We start from the raw sequence: 9307 nt of genomic DNA on the forward strand, positions 1-9307 counted from the left end.
TTTTCTGCAAAATTGTTCTTTCCTTACTTTTGTTTTTGTTTACTATGTAAATATAGGATAGGTTCTAAATATACAGACTCCCAAGAGCTTTCTTTTGCTGCCCAAGTTCTGCAGGATACCGGAGAAAAGAGGGAAAGGGGTGCTCGTGCTCAGCAACCTGCCAGGGTGTGCAGTGGTGCAGGGAAAATGGCCAGAAACCCCTTGGCCTTTGGTGGTTCTGCTGAAGGCACAAGCCCTGTCCCAGCCAGGAAGCGCCATCTGTGTCCTCGTGCCTGTGTGGTGCTGGCTGGGCTGCTGAGGGCTCCCAGGTGCCTCTTGATGCAGCTCCTCTGGAGCTCCTGTGGGGCTGCGGCGCTGCTGGCGGGCCACGCTGGGGGAGACCCTGAGGGAACAGGCTGCTGGGAGGCCATGAAGGGATGAGGGGCTGTGGAGGCCCTGACGGGACAAGGCCGTGGGAAGGCACAAGGGGGATGTGTGAGGGAGTGGGTGTCAGGAGACTCCAAGGGGACAGGAGGCCCCTGAGGGGCCGGGGTGGTGGGAAGACCTGAGGAACTGGGTGTCAGAGGCCATAAGCAGCCCCCGGGCAGCCGCCTGGTTCCTGACACCCGGCTGTTCTGGCGCTTCCCCAAAATGTCTGCCAGGCCTGCAGCAGAAGCCCTTGGGGCTGGGACAGTACACCTCCAGGAGGGTGGGGTCAGCCCGAGGTGTGCTCAGCCTGGGCTGGCTGGGGACATGGAGGGCAGGGGGTGCTGCCAGGCCACGGCCACTGGGTGCCTGCCATAAGGGGCAGTGGGCAGAGGCAGGGCTGGCGGCCAGGCCGGGCCCTCGCGACTGCCCAGGCCACGCTGCTGTGACCGAGGCCCCCCTGACACAGAGCTCGGGGCCCGCAGAGCTGCTGCCACCATGGGGAGGGCGGCGGTGTCTCCTCCAGCAGGGCTGCCCAGTGGCTGCTGCCCAAGCGGCTCTGGAGCCCACAGAAACAGCAGCAGAGTGTGCACAGGAACAGCAGCAGCCCCAGCGTCGGCACCTGCGAACTGAGGCGTCCGCAGCAGCCGGCTGCCAGACAGGGGGAGGCTGTGGGCACAGCTGCCTTTGGTTTGGCAAAAGGCCTCAGCAGAATTGGCCACAATGGCTTTCTCTTGACTTGCCAGCCTCACAGCAACGCTTGGCAGCTTCAGCTGCAGCCTGTGCCCGTGGCTGACTTGGATGGCTGTGCTTGAGGGCGGGCTCGCCTTCCACACTCCGGTGTCCCAAGGCAGCGGCCTTGGTGCCATCGTGACACGGAGAGAGAGAGAGACTCAGGACATGAGAACACAGGAACAGCCTGTTTGGCTCATTCTTGAGTTTGCTGCTCCTGCCTAAAATAATCATCAGGAATATATGCTGATGTAAAGTTATAGCCGAACACCAAGGACTTTTTCTGTAGTGTCTAAACTAGTGTAGAACTAAAACCTTGTGTGACTGTTCAGAGACTCTAAAATGCAGGGTGAAAATGACAGCTTTGGTTTGTAAGAGTCCTAAAAATTTTGACATGTGATTTTTCAAGTCAGGGATTTTAATTCCAATGTGGAAACTACAAAAATATTAAAATTTGTTTTCATTGGCAACCCCTTTGAAATGGCATCAGCACACCTACAGGTGTACTAGGGACAGTACTTGGCAATTCATGGCTTCAGTTGTGGGAGACAAATATTTTGTCTGGGTTCAACCTGAAGTTTAAAGTTTTCCCAGGGCTTTGATTGACTGGTCACTGCAGGTAACTTTAATAAATGCAAAAGGATGTGAAAGCACAATTTCTTGAGAATGTGCATTGGGGATAGAGAGAAAACATTGAAAACAGTCAGCAGGCTCTGGAAAACTTAAAAAATATTAAAATTACAAACATAATGTAAAAATAGATGTAGCTCTGTGACTGTTCAAGCAGGATTCTATGTCTGGAGGAAATGTTTGACTTGCATCAGCTGTAACACAGACAGACAAGCAGCAACTGGGGCCTTGAACATTTGTGCTACTGCAAACCTCTTCCATGAAAAACATCATTCCAGGAAGGAGCAACATCATCTGACAGATAGCAAGAGTGGCCAGCAATAGCTCCAGGAGCTCCTGCCAAGACCCCTACAGGAAGGAGCCCAGCCCGCAATGCACGTGGGCTTTGGCTTTGGCCCTCTGGCACAGAAACCCCCCAGGGGCACAGGTCTCTGGGGCAGGAGAAGGGCACCAGCACTGCCAGGGCTTGGCTGGGGTGGCAGGTCTGCCTCGGTGGGGACTCTGCCACACCTGCTGATTTCAGTGCTGCCAGGCCCCTGTACAGATTCTGTGCAAGGCCCCGTGCCCTTCCTGCTGCGCCTGCGTCGGCAGCCCTGGGGGCTCCTTCTGCTGCCCTGAGCCTGCAGAGCAGGGCAGTGTTTGCTGATGGTTTGAGGTGTTCCTAAAGATCCTGTCTTAGACACTTTGGGCAAGGGATTCCTTCCAACATAGGCCACGCTGGGGGGATGGGGCAGAACCAGGAAGGTGGCAGGGCGTGCAAGGGCCGTTAGTGACACGGCGCAGCCTGGTAACCGTGGAATGGAACGGTGCAATGGACAAGAGCTGGCGGTGACAAGACCACACCAGTATGCCTGGTGCATGTGACGGGACAGGACACGCCAGAGCGGTGCTGTGAGGAGCCCCCACACAGCCCACTCGTTAGTGCCTGACCCGGAGCTTTTCCAAGGCGTAATTCCTACAGCTCACATTGTGAGCAGACTGTGGGAATTGGTGAGCCGGAGCTTCCTGATAACATCTCTTTAGAAGGTGCTCCCAAGGCCCGATTTTGTCATGGCGGGCAGATTCTTCAGGCTATTCAGGGTGTTCCGACGGAATAGAAGCACAGACCGTGGAGCTGCCCCAGCAGAACACCCTGAAGAGCCGGAGCAGTTCCAGCAAGGGCAGGATGGTGAGTGGCAGAGCTGGGCCGCAGGGCTGAAGCTGCAGCCAGCTGGGCCCTGCACCGTCCCATCCCATCCCATCCCATCCCATCCCATCCCATCCCATCCCATCCCATCCCATCCCATCCCATCCCATCCCATCCCATCCCATGTGGACATGCCCAAGGACAGGACAGAAGAAGGGCCGGGGCTGACCCCCGACAGTGACCGTGCTCCATCCCCTGAGCCACCCCAGGGCTGTCCCTGCCTGGGGAGTGCAAGGCTGGGCTGTGTTCTCCGGCCTCTCCCGCAGTCCCTCAGCTCGGGCTGCTCTTTTCCAGATGCAGCCATGGACAAGAGACAAGAGCAGGAGCCTGCCCAGGGCCGCTTCCGCAAAACGCTGAAGGTACCTGCAGCCATCCCCACCTGGGCTGGGCCTGCTGTCACTGCTCAGGCCAGCTCTGCACTTGCAGCACTCCATGGAACATGCCTCTCTTCCCTGTCCTTTCTTCATTCTGCACAGAGGTTCCGCCAGTTCCTGCCAAGTCGGCATAGAAAGATCAGCCCCATAGGAACTGAGGGCACAGCTGAGCCTGACTCCGGGCTGACCGAGCTCCAGGCAGAGCCTGATGTCAGCCCAGATTCAGCTGCGCCCTCACAAGACTCGGACGCTGTGGTGAGTGATGACAGGGCAAACTCTGATGTGGTACTGATTGAGGACATGGCCATTCCAAACCCCAGAGAGACTCAGGGCATCACAAATACTGACACTGTGCCCCCTCCCACCATGAGTCATGCACCTAATATGGATTTTTTTGAAAGGGGACTGTTCCTTCTGACCAGCAGGTAGCCAGCCAGGGGCCGGAACTGGAGGTCTCCCAGGATCCTGTGCCCCTTCAAGCCACATCCACAGGGCCCCCTCAGCCTTTGAGGCCAGCAGAGTGTGATGGGATGGTAAGCACTTCTTGGGAGAAGCTGGGGAAGTTGCTGCCTTGGACAGCGCTCCAAGTCTTCCCCATTCCTACTCTAGGTGCCAGCTATTGTACGGAGCATCCACCAGCATCTAATGTGCTCCGTTACGGTGGATGCCAGGCTGCCAACTAACATGGTGAAGCTGGCTGAAGAACACCCGGACGATGTGGTGCTGACCCTCCTGCGCTGTGCCCCATCGTGTGACAGGTATGGGGCCCACGTGCCTTGAGAGCTCAGGGCTCAGCGGCCTTTAGGGCCCATCGCCCTGCACAGCCTGTCCAATGGGCTCTGCCCAACAGGCAGAGAGGTCCAGGAGCCTCGGGCCCCTCTGTTTCCTGAGGCTGCTGCCAGTGCTCCCTCCCTGCCCCTCAGGGCACTGGGGCTCTGTCACCTGGGACCCCACAGCTACACAGGGCATGGCTCTGTGACTGAGACACCCCTGACACAGAGCTCTGATCCCACAGAGCTGCTGCCATGATGTGGCAAGCCATAGCCTCATCAGGACCAGCAATGGAGAAGGTGCTGCCAACTCTGCTCCATGTGATGGAGAACTGGCCCCTTTGCAGCATCTGCACCTCTGATGAGGACAACAAGGACGTTTTTGCTCTGGCTGTGAGTTTCTGGAACTGGCCTTGCCTGTCCCCTAGGTTGCTTCTCCAGCAGCTCTTCATCCTCTCCTTGCCTCAGGCTGGGCTGAAACCTGGGCTAGGGGCAGGCTCAGGGGGCACCGGGCCCGCTGCTCCCCGTGTATCTCCCCTCGGGCCCTGCCCCATGGACGCCTTAGCACTGAGCGCTGTCTTGGTGTGATTCTTTTGCAGGCAACTCTGGTGCTCTGGGTGATTATGCAAGTGCCTCAGAGCCATGAGGCCATGATGCATTATTCCGACTCTCTCTTTGCGGCTCTGCTGTTGCACGTTTTCACCACCACACAGCTGATGCCAGCAGAAGTTGATAACTTCTGGAGAGAATGCCAGGAGCAACACCGCCTTCCCAGAGAACCCAACAGGTGCCAGTCCTCCTGTCCTTCCCATGCCCTTGTGGCTGACACCAGTGAACCCAATGTGACCTGGCCTTTGCTCTGCACACAGCTTTGCAGTGCAGGTCATGAAGGCTCTGCTCTGCTTTCTGCACTATGACAACGAGTTGATGGCCATGGAGCGCAAGTGTGGCTGGGAAACGCTGCTCCGTGCTGACACCCAGCACTATGCCGTGGGTCTGTTGGCCAGGTGAGACCCCTTCTCGCCACTGCCTCTGAAATGTGTGCCCTGTGCCCCCCAGGGTGCCCTACCACAGTCCCTGTGGTCCTGGCCAGAGGGCTTTGCCATTGAGGGATGGCTGAGCAGACTAGAGAAGTCTGAGAGGAGGGTTAGCCCAGAAGGAGCCCCATGGTCCCAAAGCACCCATGGTCCCCCCCAGGGATGCTGGGGAAAGGCCAGATCTCCATGAGTCATCCCTGGGAGAGGTTTGGCCTCCCCCCACCCCCCACCTCTGTGTCTTGGTGCCATTTCCCCCCTTCCAGGGTGATGCGCCGTGACTTGACGCCCTTGTGTTACCATGTGGCACACCAATTTGTCCGGAGGCTCATCAGGGAGGAGGCACCTTGGGATCTGTCCTCCCTGGCATTCCTTGTGGAGGTGAGCCCCATGGCCAGCACTACCTCACTGAGCTGCCTGCCAGCCCTGTCCCCTTGCATAGCCACAGCTGCCTGGGACGGTGCCCGCGCCCTGTGCTGCTGCCTGGGCCCAGCCCTGTGCAGTTCCAGGCTCCTGCCAGCCGGCTCCTCTGTCACTGCCCTGTGCCTTTCAGGTCCTGGATTGCCTGAACTTGAGTGACTGTGGGTACTGTGTCCTTGAGATCACATCAAAGCACCTGCAGAGCGAGTGCAGGCAGAGGCGTCGCCTGGCGCTCAGAGGCCTCGTGGTGCTCAGCCAGGAACCCTCGATGGTGAGAACGGGGCAGCAGCTGAAGCTGTGCTGGGCAAAGCAGCCCCTTGGGCTGGCTGGGCTTCAGGAGCTGAGGCAGCTGCTCCCAGCTCTCCTGCCTCACCTGCCTCAGTGCTTTGGGACAGGCCTTTGGCCTCTGGGCCCGGCAGCAGCAGGGTGGGGTTGCAGTGCCAGGGCGGTCTTGGCGCTGCAGCCATTCAGGGCTTCCCAGCACAGCCTTGTGTTCCAAACAGGCCACACCTATACGCCGCCTGTGTCAAAGCTTCCTGCAGCTGCTGAGTGACACAGACGGAGAAGTGGTCGGCATGTCTCTGTCTGTGCTCACGAATGTGCTGAAGAGAAAAAGTCTTCATTTATCAAGGACTGCTGCCCCCAAGCTTGCTGAGCCACTTGTGCTCCTCTTTGACCATGTAAGGCTCTGTGCCCCGGCCACGGGCACTGGCTACTGCCCACACAAACTTTGGGCCTGTGGATTTTCAGGCCTTTGCCCAGGTGGGCTGGAGAAGTTGGCACTGAGATCTTTTCCTCCTTCCTTCCTCCAGGACAAAAGCCACGTGCAGGTGCTCTCCATTCACCTCTTCCGCAATACGATGAACCTGGTACTGGAAGAGGGAAAAAATGCAATGGAGGGAATTGTGAAGCAGAGCCTGCTCCCGCTCATTTTGCACTGCCACGACGACAACCAGCGCGTGGCCGATGTGAGCTTTTGTGTGATGCTGGTGGACCACTGGGAGGCGGCTGGGCTGCCTCCTGCCCTGCTGCCTCCCAGGCTGCGGCCTCCTCCTGGCCTTGGCACAGGGATGCAACTCCTGTGCCCTGGGCAGCAATGGCATCTCTGCATCTCTCCAGGCCTCCCGGGAAACGCTGCACTGTGCTGCCACCTTCTTAAATAACACAGAGCTCCTGTGTGTGCTGCCAACAGAGGATCTGTCGAAGATCACCGAATGTGTGGTAAAGGACGGCCTGGAAACCCCAGCCTCAGCCTGGGGAAGCTCCCTGTCCCCGGGGCTCAGTGTGTGGGGCTGGCAGCTGTGGCCCAGTGCTGCACCCATGGGAGCCAGCCTGTGCCCCACACACTGCTCCCTTCCCTGGGACACACGGGTTCCTCTTCAGGCGCCTGTGGCCCTGAGCCGGGTGCCGATGGAGCCCCAGCCCAGTGGGGCTGCTGCCCGGTGCCTCAGGGCTGGGCGGGCACGGGAGGCCGGGGCTGGCCGCAGGCAGCGCCCGGCCGAGGGGCAGAGCCCGCACCGACCCTTCCCTCCTGCCGTTCTCTGCAGCTGGCACAGGACGAGAGCCGAGCGGCCGAGCACCTGAGCCGGGCACTGCCGTATCTTGACAGCCCACAGGAGTCCCTGCGAGAGGCGGCCGTCAGCTTCATCGGTGAGCCACGAGCCCGGGCTCCATCCCCGCCCCGCCGCAGCTCGGCCCCAGCCCCGGCTGCTGCTGTCCCGGCAGCGGCACCCGGGCCCGGCGCCCTGGAGCCCCGGCTGCCCTCGGGGCTGCTGCCGGCCTCTGGCAGCCGTGCCCTTGGGCTGAGTCAGGATGCGGCAAGGGCTGGGGCTGAGCCCTGCCGGGGCGGGAGGCCGTGTGGCCCCAGGGCTGGCAGCGCCGCTGGCAGGGAGCTTTGCTGCCAGGGCCCTGACAGGCTCTGTGTTCCCAGGGATGGCCAGGATGTTCATGAACAAGGGCGCACAAGAAAGAGCTGCAGACCCTCAGTGAGGGTGAGTGAGAGCAGCGGGCTGGCACTGGGGGCTAGCAGGGGGCAGTTGCAATGCCTGGGATGGGAGCTGCAATCCCCGGCCCAGCTGCAGAGTGCTTCGTTCCCTGTCTGGGTGAGGGCGGTGTGGGCAGAGAGCAGAGAGATTTCAGGGACAGGGGTGGGAGTTGTGGCCAGCACCTTCTGGCTGATCCTGTTGTCTGGTTCTCTCTTGTGGCCATTGCAAGAGCCAGGTGGAATGTCCTTGGCAGGAATGTCTCCTAGGATCCCTGCAGATGCATGCCCTGACCGTGCCTCTTGTCCTCTCTCTTCCAGCCACTGAAGCCCCGACAAAGACACCACTCCATCCCACAGCAACCTGAATATCCAAGCTCGGTTTGCCAGTGAACAAGTGTCCCAAGAACAGCAGCAGGAGACACTGAAGAGGACACCACCTCCCAGTGCCACTGGAGATCCAGGCACAGCTGACAACTGGCACAGCTGAGCCTGTGGGATTTTCACGGGGCTTCAGCCCTCTCCCAGCCTGTAGATAGCTCCCTCCAGCCCTCAGACTGTGCCCATCCCCTTTTTTCCCTCTATTCTTCCTCCCTTTTGACAGCTCCTTACCTCCAGCCCTCAGTCCATGCCCATCCCCTTCTTTCCCTTTCCAGCTCATCCCTTTGCTTCACCTTGCATTAATAAACAGTTTGCCTTTTTCACTTAACCTGCATCTGTCTGGAGTTGAAGGGACACAAATCCAGAGCACTGTGACACACAGGCCCCTCCTGCCGTTCTGTCCTGCACCGTGTTTTGTGCAGAGACGCAGAGGAAGGAGCGCAGATCAGGCTGGAAAGGTCCCTGTGCTGAAGGCCCGGCTCCACAGCCATAGTGGAGTTCAAGGTGTTACTGAAGGCCAGTAGTGGGACAAGGAGCCTGGGTGTGTCAGGGACCAAAGTTGTGTCTAAGGCCCTGCCGTGTTCTGTCCTCTGTTGTGCACGTCAACAGGATGGCGAAGAACAGACTTTGAAGGAAACCTTATGGGTTAACTGCTGGGAATTTGACCCTTAAGAGGAACAATGGATTGATCAATTGATGGGAAGTTAACCTGTGAAAGAGGAACAGTAATAATGAGGCTGTTATTGGCATGGTGACCTTACCTCATGTACTGGCCAAGGGTGAGATGACATGGTGACTGGGAAAATTCCACTCCAGGGGAGAAGATAGGAGGCTTGGTTCTGCAGAGGAGAGGCAAGAAGGACAAAATGCACGCCTTTTGATGCAGGGCATGTCCTGAAGGTGCATGGCCTGCCTGCCCCTCCCATTGGAACACCATGCTCCATCTCCTGCCGCTGCCCAGTGGCTTTTCAGCAATCCAGGGGTTGGTAAGTATTATTTGCAACAGCAACTAATAAAATAAGAGTTGCTTTGCAATTTTGTGCACGGGCATCTTCCAGCACCCATGATGTTCTTGGCCATGAGGATGAGATGCCCAGAGCACAAAAACCCATGGTGTTTGGAGCACGTGTGAGTGAAAAATGGACACATGTTTGAGTGTGGGTAAGAGAAGAGGGACAGGGTTTGGGCAGTGGAGTGTATGGTTGTGTAATATATGTTGGGATAATTTGTGTTTTATTGTACACATAGAAAATCAAGTATAAAAGCATGTTTTATGTAAAACAAAAACCACAAGCACCTTAAGATTGCAAAAGCAGCTGCTGGAAATCCAGGAATTTGCAAGAGAACAACCCAGCAATTAAGATAACACTGAAAAGAGCTGGGCCAACCCAAGC

At 58.0% G+C, this 9307-nt stretch overlaps 1 protein-coding gene across 2 annotated transcripts; it reads left to right on the top strand.

Annotated features, from left to right (window-relative positions):
* Positions 1-161: 161 nt before the first annotated feature.
* LOC147652152 (maestro heat-like repeat-containing protein family member 7) lies at positions 162-8241 on the top strand. 2 transcript variants are annotated; one of them, XM_086898091.1, is made up of 16 exons: positions 162-2935; positions 3248-3312; positions 3430-3582; positions 3753-3860; positions 3937-4085; positions 4343-4490; positions 4697-4884; positions 4967-5104; positions 5398-5512; positions 5685-5822; positions 6055-6231; positions 6364-6519; positions 6671-6772; positions 7099-7201; positions 7482-7542; positions 7854-8241. In XM_086898091.1, exons 1-15 carry the CDS (start codon positions 2818-2820, stop codon positions 7538-7540), a joined length of 1917 nt encoding a protein of 638 aa, XP_086754217.1. In that variant the 5' UTR covers positions 162-2817; the 3' UTR covers positions 7541-7542; positions 7854-8241. The 2 variants fall into 2 exon arrangements, with proteins under 2 accessions (XP_086754217.1, XP_086754216.1); XM_086898090.1 differs by having other exon boundaries at positions 492-2935; positions 3750-3860.
* The last annotated feature ends 1066 nt before the right edge of the window (positions 8242-9307 follow it).

This window comes from Cyanistes caeruleus, chromosome 7 (assembly GCF_971803275.1).
Source record: "Cyanistes caeruleus chromosome 7, bCyaCae1.hap1.1, whole genome shotgun sequence".
Classification (NCBI taxonomy): domain Eukaryota; kingdom Metazoa; phylum Chordata; class Aves; order Passeriformes; family Paridae; genus Cyanistes; species Cyanistes caeruleus.

Bases quoted from the DNA above. Each gene is read 5' to 3' on its own strand.
- LOC147652152 (XM_086898090.1), top strand. From the start codon at position 2,818: ATGGCGGGCAGATTCTTCAGGCTATTCAGGGTGTTCCGACGGAATAGA. The intron at 2,936-3,247 runs GTGAGTGGCAGA...GCTCTTTTCCAG, and splicing joins GTTCCAGCAAGGGCAGGATG to ATGCAGCCATGGACAAGAGA. The intron at 4,885-4,966 runs GTGCCAGTCCTC...CTCTGCACACAG, and splicing joins CTTCCCAGAGAACCCAACAG to CTTTGCAGTGCAGGTCATGA.